This window comes from Rhinoraja longicauda, unplaced genomic scaffold (genome assembly GCF_053455715.1).
Source record: "Rhinoraja longicauda isolate Sanriku21f unplaced genomic scaffold, sRhiLon1.1 Scf000668, whole genome shotgun sequence".
In the NCBI taxonomy this organism is placed as follows: domain Eukaryota; kingdom Metazoa; phylum Chordata; class Chondrichthyes; order Rajiformes; family Arhynchobatidae; genus Rhinoraja; species Rhinoraja longicauda.
The window spans coordinates 16916-29853 of NW_027601884.1; the positions used below are offsets into that span (position 1 = coordinate 16916).

Consider the following 12938-nt stretch of genomic DNA (forward strand, 5'->3'; position numbering starts at 1 on the left):
TGCCATTACATTTTTAAAATATTTTCACAAAAGTAATTTCTGTTCCGTTGCCGGATGCGGTGAACTCGTTAAAATGAACGGATCGACAGCTCTGATTCCACTTGCTGTTTATTTCTCTCTTCCCACATTTACATTCCCCCTGGTTTTATTTCCGCGCTCACTGGGTTTTTTACGACCCGGAATTTGGGGATTAAATGGGAGCCGTTCAGCGCCGACCTGTTGTCCACCGGGTTTCTGCCCCACAGCCCCTGAGCCCCGCTCCCGACGCCGGTCCCGGGACCCGACCCTTTTACACACCCGGAGAGGAACCGGAGCAGATCCTCAGCCAGTTTCCACCCCAATAAGGCTCGAAGAAAGGATAAAGTTTCTCCGTGAATTTATTCCCAGTGAAGGTGTGGAGATGGGACTTGGTGTCCGCGTCGTAAAATGAAACTGTCCCGGACTCGTAACTGAGATAAACTCCCACCCTCCCGGGGATGGGACGGGCGGGGAGACGGGATGGAGGGGAGGTGAATGCATCAAACTCGTCACCCCGCCACCTGATGCTCCAGACTCCAGTCTCCGGGGTCAGTGTGACCGGTCCCTTCCTCTCCACAGACTCTGCGGCGACTCCCAGACTCCAGCCCCGACTCCCCGCCACCTCCACCTCCCAGTAATGTCTCCCCGATGTGAATCCCTCCGATCCCAGCACACACGCACTGTCTGTAAACCTCTTCCCGGTGTCAGGGAGACTCCTCCGGGTCCGGGTCCGTCTCACCCTCTTCCGATCCTCAGACACCTCGAGCCCCGGACCCGCTGTTTCCACATCCAGGGTGACGGAGACTGGGGGGAGAAACAGAGAATCAGAGAGTCCCCGGGGGTCGGGGGGAGACTCGGGCAGCGCGGCCCCGGGACCGGGGGAGAGGCCGCTCGGCCTCAGGCACAGGCGGGCGGACAACTGAAACCCTGCCCGGGGTTTCACCCCGACCACAGCGGGTGGACAACAGACATCTCTCCCGGAGTTTTTATCCGGGGATGGAGAGGGGAATTTCGTGAGGTGGGGGAGGGTGGACGGGGAGGACGAGTGCGGAGAGTGAGGAGGATTGTGAGATTGCGGTGGGGATGGAGGAATGGAGTGGGTTATTCAGATGTGGAGGCAGATCGGAGCAGGTTGATATTGAGGTTAGCAGTAATTTGAGGTTGTTAAAGAGGAGGTAGAGGTGAGTGGTGGGGTCGTCATGATCACAGTGAAAGGGGGCAGACACGAGGGGCCAGATGGCCTGCTCCTGTGTTTTATGAGTGGAGGGTGAGACAGAGGGAAGGGTGGGTTTGTTAGTCAATTGGAATGGGTGCAAAAGGTTTGACAACAACTTCATCAGGTCTGAAGGGCTGGGTTATCAGGTGAAGTTGGACCATCATCAGGTCGTAATGTCATCCGTGAAAGTATTAGAATTTGGCCAGTCGGCCCTTCAATTCTACTCCACCATTCAATCATGGCTGATCTATCTCTCCCTCCTAACCCCATTCTCCTGTATTCTCCCCATAACCTCTGACATCTAGACTAATCAAGAATCCAGCTATTGCTGCCTTAAAAATATCCACCGACTTGGCCTCCACAGCCTTCTGTGGCAATGAATTCCACAAATTCACCACCCTCTGATTAAAAGCATTTCCCGTCATCTCCTTCCTAACGGAACATCCTTTAATTCTGAGGCTCTGACCTTTCGTCCCTTCCTGCCCAAACCACCCCATCCCCAGGCACATTCCCCTGCAACCGCAGGAGATGCAACACTTGTCCCTTCACCTCCCCCCCTCAACTCCATCCAATTTATCCCAAAGAGGAGGAAAGATTCCAAGGGGAGTAAGAGACACCCGTGGCTGACAAGGGAAGTCAAGGACAGCATAAAAATAAAAGAGCAGAAGTACAACAAAGCAAAGAAGAGTGGGAAGCCAGAGGATTGGGACTCTTAAAGAGCAACAGAAGATGACTAAGAAGGCAATACGTGGAGAAAAGATGAGGTACGAGGGTAAACTAGCCAATAATATAAAGGAGGATAGTAAAAGCTTTTTTAGGTATGTAAAGAGGAAAAAAATAGTCAAGGCAAATGTGGGTCCCTTGAAGACAGAAGCGGGAGAATTTATTATGGGAAACAAGGAAATGGCAGACAATTTGAACCGGTACTTTGGATCTGTCTTCACTAAGGAAGGTACAAGCAATCTCCCAGATGTTCTAGTGGGCAGAGATCCAAGGGTGATGGAGGAACTGAAGGAAATCCACATTAGGCAGGAAATGGTGTTGGGTAGACTGATGGGACTAAAGGCTGATAAATCCCCAGGGCCTGATGGTCTGCATCCCAGAGAACTTAAGGAGGTGGCGCTAGAAATTGTGGACGCATTGGTGATCATTTTCCAATGTGCGAGAGATTCAGGATCAGTTCCTGTGGATTGGAGGGTAGCTAATGTTGTCCCACTTTTTAAGAAAGGAGGGAGAGAGAAAATGGGAAATTATAGACCAGTTAGTCTTACATCAGTGGTGGGGAAGATGCTGGAGTCAATTATAAAAGACGAAATTGCGGAGCATTTGGATGGTAGTAACAGGATTATTCCGAGTCAGCATGGATTTACAAAGGGGAATCATGCTTGACTAATCTTCTGGAATTCTTTGAGGATGTAACCAGGAAAATTGACAGGGGAGAGCTGGTGGATGTGGTTTACCTTGACTTTCAGAAAGCCTTTGACAAGGTTCCACATAGGAGATTAGTGGGCAAAATTAGAGCACATGGTATTGGAGGTAGGGTACTGACGTGGATAGAAAATTGGTTGACAGGCAGAAAGCAAAGAGTGGGGATAAATGCATCCCTTTCAGAATGGCAGGAGGTAACTTGTGGAGTACCGCAAGGCTCGGTGCTGGGACCGCAGCTATTTACAATATACATTAATGACTTGGATGAAGGGATTAAAAGTACCATTAGCAAATTTGCAGATGATACAAAGCTGGGTGGTAGTGTGAACTGTGAGGAAGATGCTATGAGGTTGCAGGGTGACTTGGACAGGTTGTGTGAAATGGCAGATGCATGGCAGATGCAGTTTAATGTGGATAAGTGTGAGGTTACCCACTTTGGTTGTAAGAATAGGAAGGCAGAGTATTATCTGAATGGAGTCAAGTTAGGAACAGGGGACGTACAACGAGATCTGGGTGTCCAAGTGCATCAGTCACTGAAAGGAAGCATGCAGGTACAGCAGGCAGTGAAGAAAGCCAATGGAATGTTGGCCTTCATAACAAGAGGAGTTGAGTATAGGAGCAAAGAGGTCCTTCTGCAGTTGTACAGGGCCCTAGTGAGACCGCACCTGGAATACTGTGTGCAGCTTTGGTCTCCAAATTTGAGGAAGGATATTCTTGCTATTGAGGGCAAGCAGCGTAGGTTTACTAGGTTAATTCCCGGAATGGCGGGACTTTCATATGTTGAAAGACTGGAGCGACTAGGCATGTATACACTGGAATTTAGAAGGATGAGAGGAGATCTTATCGAAACGTATAAGATTATTAGGGGGTTGAAAACGGGGAATTATAGACCAGTTAGTCTGACATCAGTGGTGGGGAAGATGCTGGAGTCAATTATAAAAGACGAAATTGCTGAGCATTTGGATAGCAGTAACGGGATCATTCCGAGTCAGCATGGATTTACGAAGGGGAAATCATGCTTGATAAATCTACTGGAATTTTTTGAGGATGTAACTAGGAAAATTGACAAGGGAGAGTCAGTGGATGTGGTGTACCTCGACTTTCAGAAAGCCTTCGACAAGGTCCCACATAGGAGATTAGTGGGCAAAATTAGGGCACATGGTATTGGGGGTAGGGTACTGACATGGATAGAAAATTGGTTGACAGACAGAAAGCAAAGAGTGGGGATAAATGGGTCCCTTTCGGAATGGCAGGCAGTGACCAGTGGGGTACCGCAAGGTTCGGTGCTGGGACCCCAGCTATTTACGATATACATTAATGACTTCGACGAAGGGATTAAAAGTACCATTAGCAAATTTGCAGATGATACTAAGTTGGGGGGTAGTGTGAATTGTGAGGAAGATGCAATAAGGCTGCAGGGTGACTTGGACAGGTTGTGTGAGTGGGCGGATACATGGCAGATGCAGTTTAATGTAGATAAGTGTGAGGTTATTCACTTTGGAAGTAAGAATAGAAAGGCAGATTATTATCTGAATGGTGTCAAGTTAGGAGGAGGGGGAGTTCAACGAGATCTGGGTGTCCTAGTGCATCAGTCAATGAAAGGAAGCATGCAGGTACAGCAGGCAGTGAAGAAAGCCAATGGAATGTTGGCCTTCGTAACAAGAGGAGTTGAGTATAGGAGCAAAGAGGTCCTTCTACAGTTGTACCGGGCCCTGGTGAGACCGCACCTGGAGTACTGTGTGCAGTTTTGGTCTCCAAATTTGAGGAAGGATATTCTTGCTATGGAGGGCGTGCAGCGTAGGTTCACTAGGTTAATTCCCGGAATGGCGGGACTGTCGTATGTTGAAAGGCTGGAGCGATTGGGCTTGTATACACTGGAATTTAGAAGGATGAGGGGGGATCTTATTGAAACATATAAGATAATTAGGGGATTGGACACATTAGAGGCAGATAACATGTTCCCAATGTTAGGGGAGTCCAGAACAAGGGGCCACAGTTTGAGAATAAGGGGTAGGCCATTTAGAACGGAGATGAGGAAGAACTTTTTCAGTCAGAGGGTGGTGAAGGTGTGGAATTCTCTGCCTCAGAAGGCAGTGGAGGCCAGTTCGTTGGATGCTTTCAAGAGAGAGCTGGATAGAGCTCTTAAGGATAGCGGAGTGAGGGGGTATGGGGAGAAGGCAGGAACGGGGTACTGATTGAGTGATCAGCCATGATCGCATTGAATGGCGGTGCTGGCTCGAAGGGCTGAATGGCCTACTCCTGCACCTATTGTCTATTGTCTATTGACACGTTAGAGGCAGGAAACATGTTCCCAATGTTGGGGGAGTCCAGAACACAGTTTAAGAATAAGCCATTTAGAACTGAGATGAGGAAAAACTTTTTCAGTCAGAGAGTTGTGAATCTGTGGAATTCTCTGCCTCAGAAGGCAGTGGAGGCCAATTCTCTGAATGTATTCAAGAGAGAGCTGGATAGAGCTGTTAAGGATAGCGGAGTCAGGGGGTATGGGGAGAAGGCAGGAACGGGGTACTGATTGAGAATGATCAGCCATGATCACATTGAATGGTGGCTCGAAGGGCCGAATGGCCTCCTCCTGCACCTATTGTCTATTGTCTATAGATAGTTCCTCTGTCCCTCTCTTCCCCTCCCCCTTCCCAGTTCTCCCTCTGTCTTCCTGTCTCCACCTACATCCTTCCTTTGTCCTTCCCGAAACGTCACCCTTTCCTTCTCTCCTGAGATGCTGCCTGACCTACAGAGTTACTCCAGCATTTTTGTAAATAAATATCTATTCCTAGACTCACTCACTAATGGAAACATCCTCTCCACGTCCATTCTGTCCAAACCTTTCACTATTCTGTATTTTTCAATGAGATCCCCCCTCATTCCTCTGAGCAACAGCGAGTACAGACAGGCCCAATGCCGACAAACGCTCATCATAGATTAATCTACTCATTCCTGAAAGAGACTATTCAGACTGGGACATTTTTTCTTGGGAGCCTGTCAGAGTGACATTATAGATGTGTATAAGATGCACAGACAAGGTGATTAGTCACAATACTTTACCCAAGGTCAGAGAGTCTAAACCTCGAGTGCATCAGTTTAAGGTGAGAGTGGAAACAATAAAAAGGACCTGAGGAGCAGGTTTTTCAGTCAGTGGGTAGTGTAGATGTGGAACGATCTGACAGAGGAAGTGGGCGAGGCAGGTACAATTACAACAGTTCACAGAGAATTGGGTAGATACGTGGATAAAAAAGACTTGGAAGGATACGAGCCAGCCTCAGGCAAGTGGGGCTAGCTTGGTTGGGCAACTTGGTTGACATGGTCGAGTCGAGTCAAAGGGCCTGTTGCTGTGCTACAAAGCTCTCTGACTCGGTGACACTTCCCAGCAGATGAGCAGGTGGGAGATCAAATTTCTCTTCAGTTCAAAATAACATTAATCTTTGCATCATATCATTACTTAAAGATAGACCAATCAAAGGTAGACACAAAATGCTGGAGTAACTCAGCAGAACAGGGAGCAGCTCTGGAGAGAAGGAATGGGTGACGTTTCGGGTCCAGACCTGAAACATCACCTATTCCTTCTCGACAGAGATGCTGCCTGTCCCGCTGAGTCACTCCAGCATTTTGTGTCTACTTTCCATTTAAACCTGCAACTGCAGTTCTTTCGTACACATCTTACTTCAAGATGTCAGAAACAAGAACAATGGAAAAGGTATAAGCTTTACCTTGCTTGAAGTCATCAGATGTTTCTTTAAATGTTGTGTTGAATGAAACAGGGCAATGAAACTTGTCAATCGGCAAGGCCTCCTCTACCACCGACAGTGGTTTGGCTTCATCACGAACCCTGCGAATATTTAACAGCTGGTTACCAACTGAGCATTAGAAATGTTTTGAGTTGTTCCACCAAAATGTACAATATTTCCATCAAGAGCATGTCCTACCTTCGCTTGCGACCAGCTTCCTCCTGAAAGAAATAAAACACAAATCTCAATTGACTGAGATAGACCGTCCTCATCCCGACAGCGGGAATTTCTTCACATTTCTACAACCCTCCGATAATTCCCATTTCCCAACTCTTATCGCCGCTGTCATGCAGATAGAAAGTGGACATTACCGTCGAGACGTAGAACGATGGGGAAAAGCACAAGGAATGTTCATGAGAATGATGCCATGACTGAGAGGATGGAGCTCAATGCAAAGACTAGGCAGGTCGTGGGATTTTATCTGAAGAATGATGAGATAGGATTTAAGTTTATCGGTGGATTTAAATGGGTGAGGATGAAATAATAGCTCTAATCGATGGGAGAGCAAAAATCAAAGCTGAAATGTAACGTCGACTTCAACAAATACCGAAAGGAATGCAATCATAGAAACATAGAAAATAGGTGCAGGAGAAGGCCATTCGGCCCTTCGAGCCTGCACAGCCATTCAATATGATCATGGCTGATCATCCAGCTCAGTAACCTGTACCTGCCTTCTCTCCATACCCCTGACCCCTTTAGCCACAAGGGCACATCTAACTCCCTCTTAAATATAGCCAATGAACTGGCCTCAACTACTTTCTGTGGCAGAGAATTCCACAGACTCACCACTCTCTGTGTGAAGAAATGTTTTCTCATCTCGGTCCTAAAAGACTTCCCCCTTATCCTTAAGCTGTGACCCCTGGTTCTGGACTTCCCGAACATCGGGAACAATCTTCCCGCATCTAGCCTCTCCAACACCTTTAGAATTTTATATGTTTCAATAAGATCCCCCCTCAGTCTTCTAAATTCCAGCGAGTATAAGCCTAGTCTATCCAGTCTTTCTTAATATGAATGTCCTGCCATCCCAGGGATCAATCTGGTGAACCTTCTCTGTACCCCCTCTAATGCTAGAATGTCTTTCCTCAGATTACGAGACCAAAACTGCACACAATACTCCAGGTGCAGTCTCACCAAGGCCCTGTACAACTGCAGCAGAACCTCCCTGCTCCTATATACTCAAATCCTCTTGCTATGAATGCTAACATACCATTCACTTTCTTCACTGTCTGCTGCACCTGCACGCTTGCTTTCAATGACTGGTGCACCATGACACCCAGGTCACGTTGCATCTCCCCTTTTCCTAATTGGCCACCATTCAGGTAATACTCTGCTTTCCTGTTCTTGCCGCCAAAGTGGATAACCTCACATTTATGAGAACATGGACCTCACTTGCATTGGAGGGAATGAAGACAACAGCAGAGATACATTTAAGGGCGAGCGGGATAAACACGTGAGCACTCCTGGAATTAGGGGTATTGTTACCGGGTGTGGTGAGTAGATGGGAAGGATGTTGAGTGGAGCAGAAATCATGACTGGATAGGATGGGCCGAATGGACTGGCCTATGATGTAGAATGTGATGTCATTCTATGGTGAACAAAGGTGGGTAAAACAAACAGAGCAAATTCCCCCAAGGTGACCGCCCACTGCTGATGAGAACCAGATATAGATGATCAATCTGCTGTGTGCGCCACGTTCTAGATTTCAATGTTAATCCCCACAATGTGGTCATGGCTAATCTAGCCCAGGAACGAACTCCTCCGCTTTGTCCCATTTCCTTTCATTTCAGTTCCCTGAATTTTCAAAAATGTTTCTTCCTCTGGTATAAATACGTCTAACAGGTTAAACCTCTCAGAGTCTGTGGGTTGGCACTCTGTTCATTCGTGGCCCTTGGGATCAGATATAGGATCATCCGTCGTAGTTCTGAACCCCACAGAATACAAACACCTCTCTACATTCTGGCCAGGCAGTCCTGAGATCCCATAGATTATGCGGGAGGCCAATTAGTTTGGGAACAACAGCTGGAACAGATGAAACATTTACCCAGTTCAGAATTACTGGTATATGCAGCATGTATTTCTGAAATATCCCCCTCCATTTTGTGACTGCACTTTCACTTCGCCAGACTGTGGTGTAACCCCTCACCTTCAGAAACACCACACTGTCCTTTTGATCCATCTGCTGCTGCAACTTAGAGAGTTCCTCCTGAATAGATTTTAAATTCTCTTCGATCTCTCCAAGATTTTTCTTCATTCTATTCAGAATCCTCTTCTCTTCCTCCCGGATATCTGCCTGTACGCGCTGCTCTTTCTCAGTGAGAATCTGGTGCAGTTCAGCAAACTGGGATGCGATCTTGGACTGAAGGTTGTGTGACTGTTCCTGTCAAATGAAAGGTGAAAATCAATATGTAATGTCACTGATTGTGTTTCCCTCAGAGGTTGACAGTGACATTTGTCCTGTGCATTTTTTTACTTGCTTTGGCAATTCAATAGTTTGTCTAAATGCTTCTGAAATCTCGTGAGGGTGATCTGATAACCCATCAATCCTCTACCCCTAATGCAATTCCCAGCTGCCTATTCCTTTTCAAGTGCCCATTAATTCCCATTTATCCATCCACCACCCCCTAGTAGGGTGCCGCAAGGCTCATTGCTGGGACCGCAGTTATTTACAATATATATTAACGATTTAGACAAGGGAATTAAATGTAACATCTCCAAGTTTGCGGATGACACAAAACTGGGCGGCAGTGTGAGCTGCGAGGAGGATGCTGTGAGGCTGCAGGGTGAGTTGGACAGGTTGGGTGAGGGGGCAGATGCATGGCAGATGCAGTAAAATGGGAATAAATGTGACATTATCCACTTTGGTGGCAAGAACAAAAAGACAGATTATTATCTGAATGGTGTCAGATTAGGAAAAGGGGAGGTGCAATGATACCTGGGTGTCCTTGTACACCAGTCAATGAAAGTAAGCATGCACGTACAGCAGGCAGTGAAGAAAACTAATGGCATCTTGGCCTTCATTGTGAGAGGATTGGAGTTTAGGAGCAAGGAGGTCCGACTGCAGTTGTGCAGGGTCCTGTTGAGACCACACCTGGAAAATTGTGTGCTGTTTTGATCTCCTAATTTAAGGAAAGACATTCTTGCTATTGTGGGAGTGCAGTGTAGGTTCATCAGGTTAATTACCTGGATGGTGGGACTGACATATGATGAAAGAATGTATCACAAATGCTGGAGTAACTCAGCAGGTCAGGCAGCATCTAGGAGAGAGGGAATGGGTGACATTTTTGGTCGAGACCCTGTTCAGACTGATTCTGAAAGGGTCGACTGGGCTCGTATTCACTGGAATTTAGAAAGATGAGATAGGATCTTATGGAAACATGTAAAATTCTTTAGGGATTGGAGAGGCTACATGCAGGAAAAATGTTCCCGATGTTGGGGGAGTCCAGAACCAAGGGTTATAGTTTAAGAATAAAGGGTAGGCCATTATCATATTGTAGCATACCAGAGGACTGGGAGTCCAGCAGAAGAGGACAAAGGGCTTAATTAGGAAAGGGAAAATAGATTATGAGGGAAAACTGGCAAGGAACATAAAAACAGACTGCAAAAGCTTTTATAGATATGTCAAGAGAAAAAGATTAGTTAAGGCAAATGTAGGTCCCTTGCAGTCGGAAACAGGTGAATTGATCATAGGGAACAAGGAGATGGCAGACCAATTGAACAAATACTTTGGTTCTGTCTTCACTAAGGAAGACATAAACCGTCTGTCGGAAATAGCGGGGGACCGGGGGTCTAATGAGATGGAGGAACTGAGGGAAATCCAGGTTAGTCGGGAAGTGGTGTTAGGTACATTAAATGGATTAAAGTCAGATAAATCCCCAGGGCCAGATAGGCTGCATCCCAGAGTGCTTAAGGAAGTAGCCTCAGAAATAGTGGATGCATTAGTGATAATTTTTCAAAACTCTTTAGATTCTGGAGTAGTTCCTGAGGACTGGAGGGTAGCTAATGTAACCCCACTTTTTAAAAAGGGAGAGAGAAAACGGGGAATTATAGACCAGTTAGCCTAACATCGGTAGTGGGGAAAATGCTAGAGTCAGTTATTAAAGATGTGATAGCATTACATTTGGAAAGTGGTGAAATCATCGGACAAAGTCAGCATGGATTTACCAAAGGCAAATCATGTCTGACGAATCTTATAGAATTTTTCGAGGATGTAACTAGTAGAGTGGATAAGGGAGAACCAGTCGATGTGTTATATCTGGACTTTCAGAAGGCCTTCGACAAGGTCCCACATAGGAGATTGGTGTACAAACTTAAAGCACACGGTATTGAGGGTTCAGTGTTGAGGTGGATAGAAAATTGGTTGGCGGACAGGAAGCAAAGAGTAGGAATAAACGGGTCCTTTTCGGAATGGCAGGCAGTGACTAGTGGGGTACCGCAAGGCTCAGTGCTAGGACCCCAGTTATTTACAGTGTATATTAATGATTTGGACGAGGGAATTGAATGCAACATCTCTAAGTTTGCGGATGACACGAAGCTGGGTGGCAGTGTTAGCTGCGAGGAGGATGCTAGGAGGCTGCAGAGTGACTTGGATAGATTAGGCGAGTGGGCAAATGCATGGCAGATGCAATATAATGTGGATAAATGTGAGGTTATCCACTTTGGCCGCTAGAACAGGAAAGCAGAGTATTACCTGAATGGTGACCGATTGGGAGAAGGGGAGATGCAACGTGACCTGGGTGTCATGGTGCACCAGTCATTGAAAGCAAGCATGCAGGTGCAGCAGGCAGTGAAGAAAGCGAATGGTATGTTGGCATTCATAGCAAGAGGATTTGAGTTTAGGAGCAGGGAGGTCCTGCTGCAGTTGTACAGGGCCTTGGTGAGACCGCACCTGGAGTATTGTGTGCAGTTTTGGTCACCTAACCTGAGGAAAGACGTTCTTGCCTTAGAGGGAGTACAGAGAAGGTTCACCAAATTGATCCCTGGGATGGCGGGACTTACATATGAGGAAAGACTGGATAGACGGCTTGTACTCGCTGGAATTTAGAAGACTGAGGGGGGATCTTATAGAAACATATAAAATTCTTAAGGGGTTGGAGAGGCTAGATGCGGGAAGATTGTTCCCGATGTTGGGGGAGTCCAGAACCAGGGGTCACAGCTTAAGGATAAGGGGGAAATCTTTTAGGACCGAGATGAGAAAACATTTCTTCACACAGAGAGTGGTGAGTCTGTGGAATTCTCCGCCACAGAAGGTAGTTGAGGCCAGTTCATTGGCTATATTTAAGAGGGAGTTAGATGTGGCCCTTTTTGCTAAAGGGATCAGGGGGTATGGAGAGAAGGCAGGTACAGGCTACTGAGCTGAATGATCAGCCATGATCGTATTGAATGGCGGTGCAGGCTCGAAGGGCCGAATTGCCTATTCCTGCACCTATTTTCTCTGTTTCTATGAATGACGGTGCAGGCTCGAAGGGCCGAACGGCCTACTCCTGCGCCTATTTTTTATGCAGCACCCGAGGTCAGGATCGAACCCGCTCACCAGAACTAGGAGACAGCAGCACTACTTGGTTCACTGCGCTGCCCTGTTATTACACGCGTCACAGGGATCAAACCTGCGCAAGATCAGGAAATCGAAACTTAAAAGCCTCACCAGAACTCCAGAAATCTTCTCTTTCTGTTGCTGCTCCATTTGCTGCATCTCTGATTTATCTTTTGTGAGAGACTGGATGGAAGCTTTAACCTGACCCTGCGATTGTGTTTGAAAATCGGAGAATAAAAGCGTTAGACAATAAAGACGGAATTAAACAATGATGCGATCAAAATCGGTTTGCTTTTACCTTGTAGTTTTCAACAGCTTCTTTAACCGGCATGAAGCTGTGAGACTTGTGTTCCCGCCCAGCTGCACAAACCACACAGATCAGCTTCTTGTCAGTTTCACAAAACAGCTTCAGTTCTTCCTGATGTTCCTCGCAGTGAAGTTTACTTTCCTTCTCTGTCCGATTCAGGCTCAGTGTTCGAGCTTTCTCAGCCAGTCTCGCCAAGGCCCGACTCACCCCGAGGGTGCGGTCTGTAAACACCTCTCTACATTCCGGGCAGGAGTTTCTCTCCTCCCTGTCCCAACTCTGTGTGATACAGGAGCGGCAGAAGTTGTGCCCACACTCCAGTGACACCGGATCGGTGAAGAAATCCAGGCAGATGGGACAAACTACCTCCTCGGACCAACTCTCGACCTGTTCTTTCGAAGCCATTTTTTAACTCTGCCACTTCCTGGTTCAAAACGCATGTCCACTGCGCACGCCGCCGTCTAGAGGAATTAATGTAAATCTGACGCAAATGTTCAACGTGAAGATGCAGAAACAAGGAACTGCAGATGCAGGGTTACAAAAAAAAGTACAAAGTGCTGGAGTAAGTCTGAGGGTCAAGCAGCACATCTGGAGAACATGGACAGCTGATGTTTCGGGTCGGGACCCTGCTTCAGACTGATT

At 46.9% G+C, this 12938-nt stretch overlaps 1 protein-coding gene across 1 annotated transcript; it reads right to left on the minus strand.

Moving 5' to 3' along the window:
• Positions 1-38: 38 nt before the first annotated feature.
• LOC144591197 (zinc-binding protein A33-like) lies at positions 39-12717 on the minus strand. The gene is made up of 6 exons (XM_078395485.1): positions 12291-12717; positions 12104-12199; positions 8606-8839; positions 6601-6623; positions 6385-6503; positions 39-822 (listed from the first exon to the last, which is right to left on the minus strand). Exons 1-6 carry the CDS (start codon positions 12699-12701, stop codon positions 290-292), a joined length of 1416 nt encoding a protein of 471 aa, XP_078251611.1. The 5' UTR covers positions 12702-12717; the 3' UTR covers positions 39-289.
• Between the last annotated feature and the right edge of the window lie 221 nt (positions 12718-12938).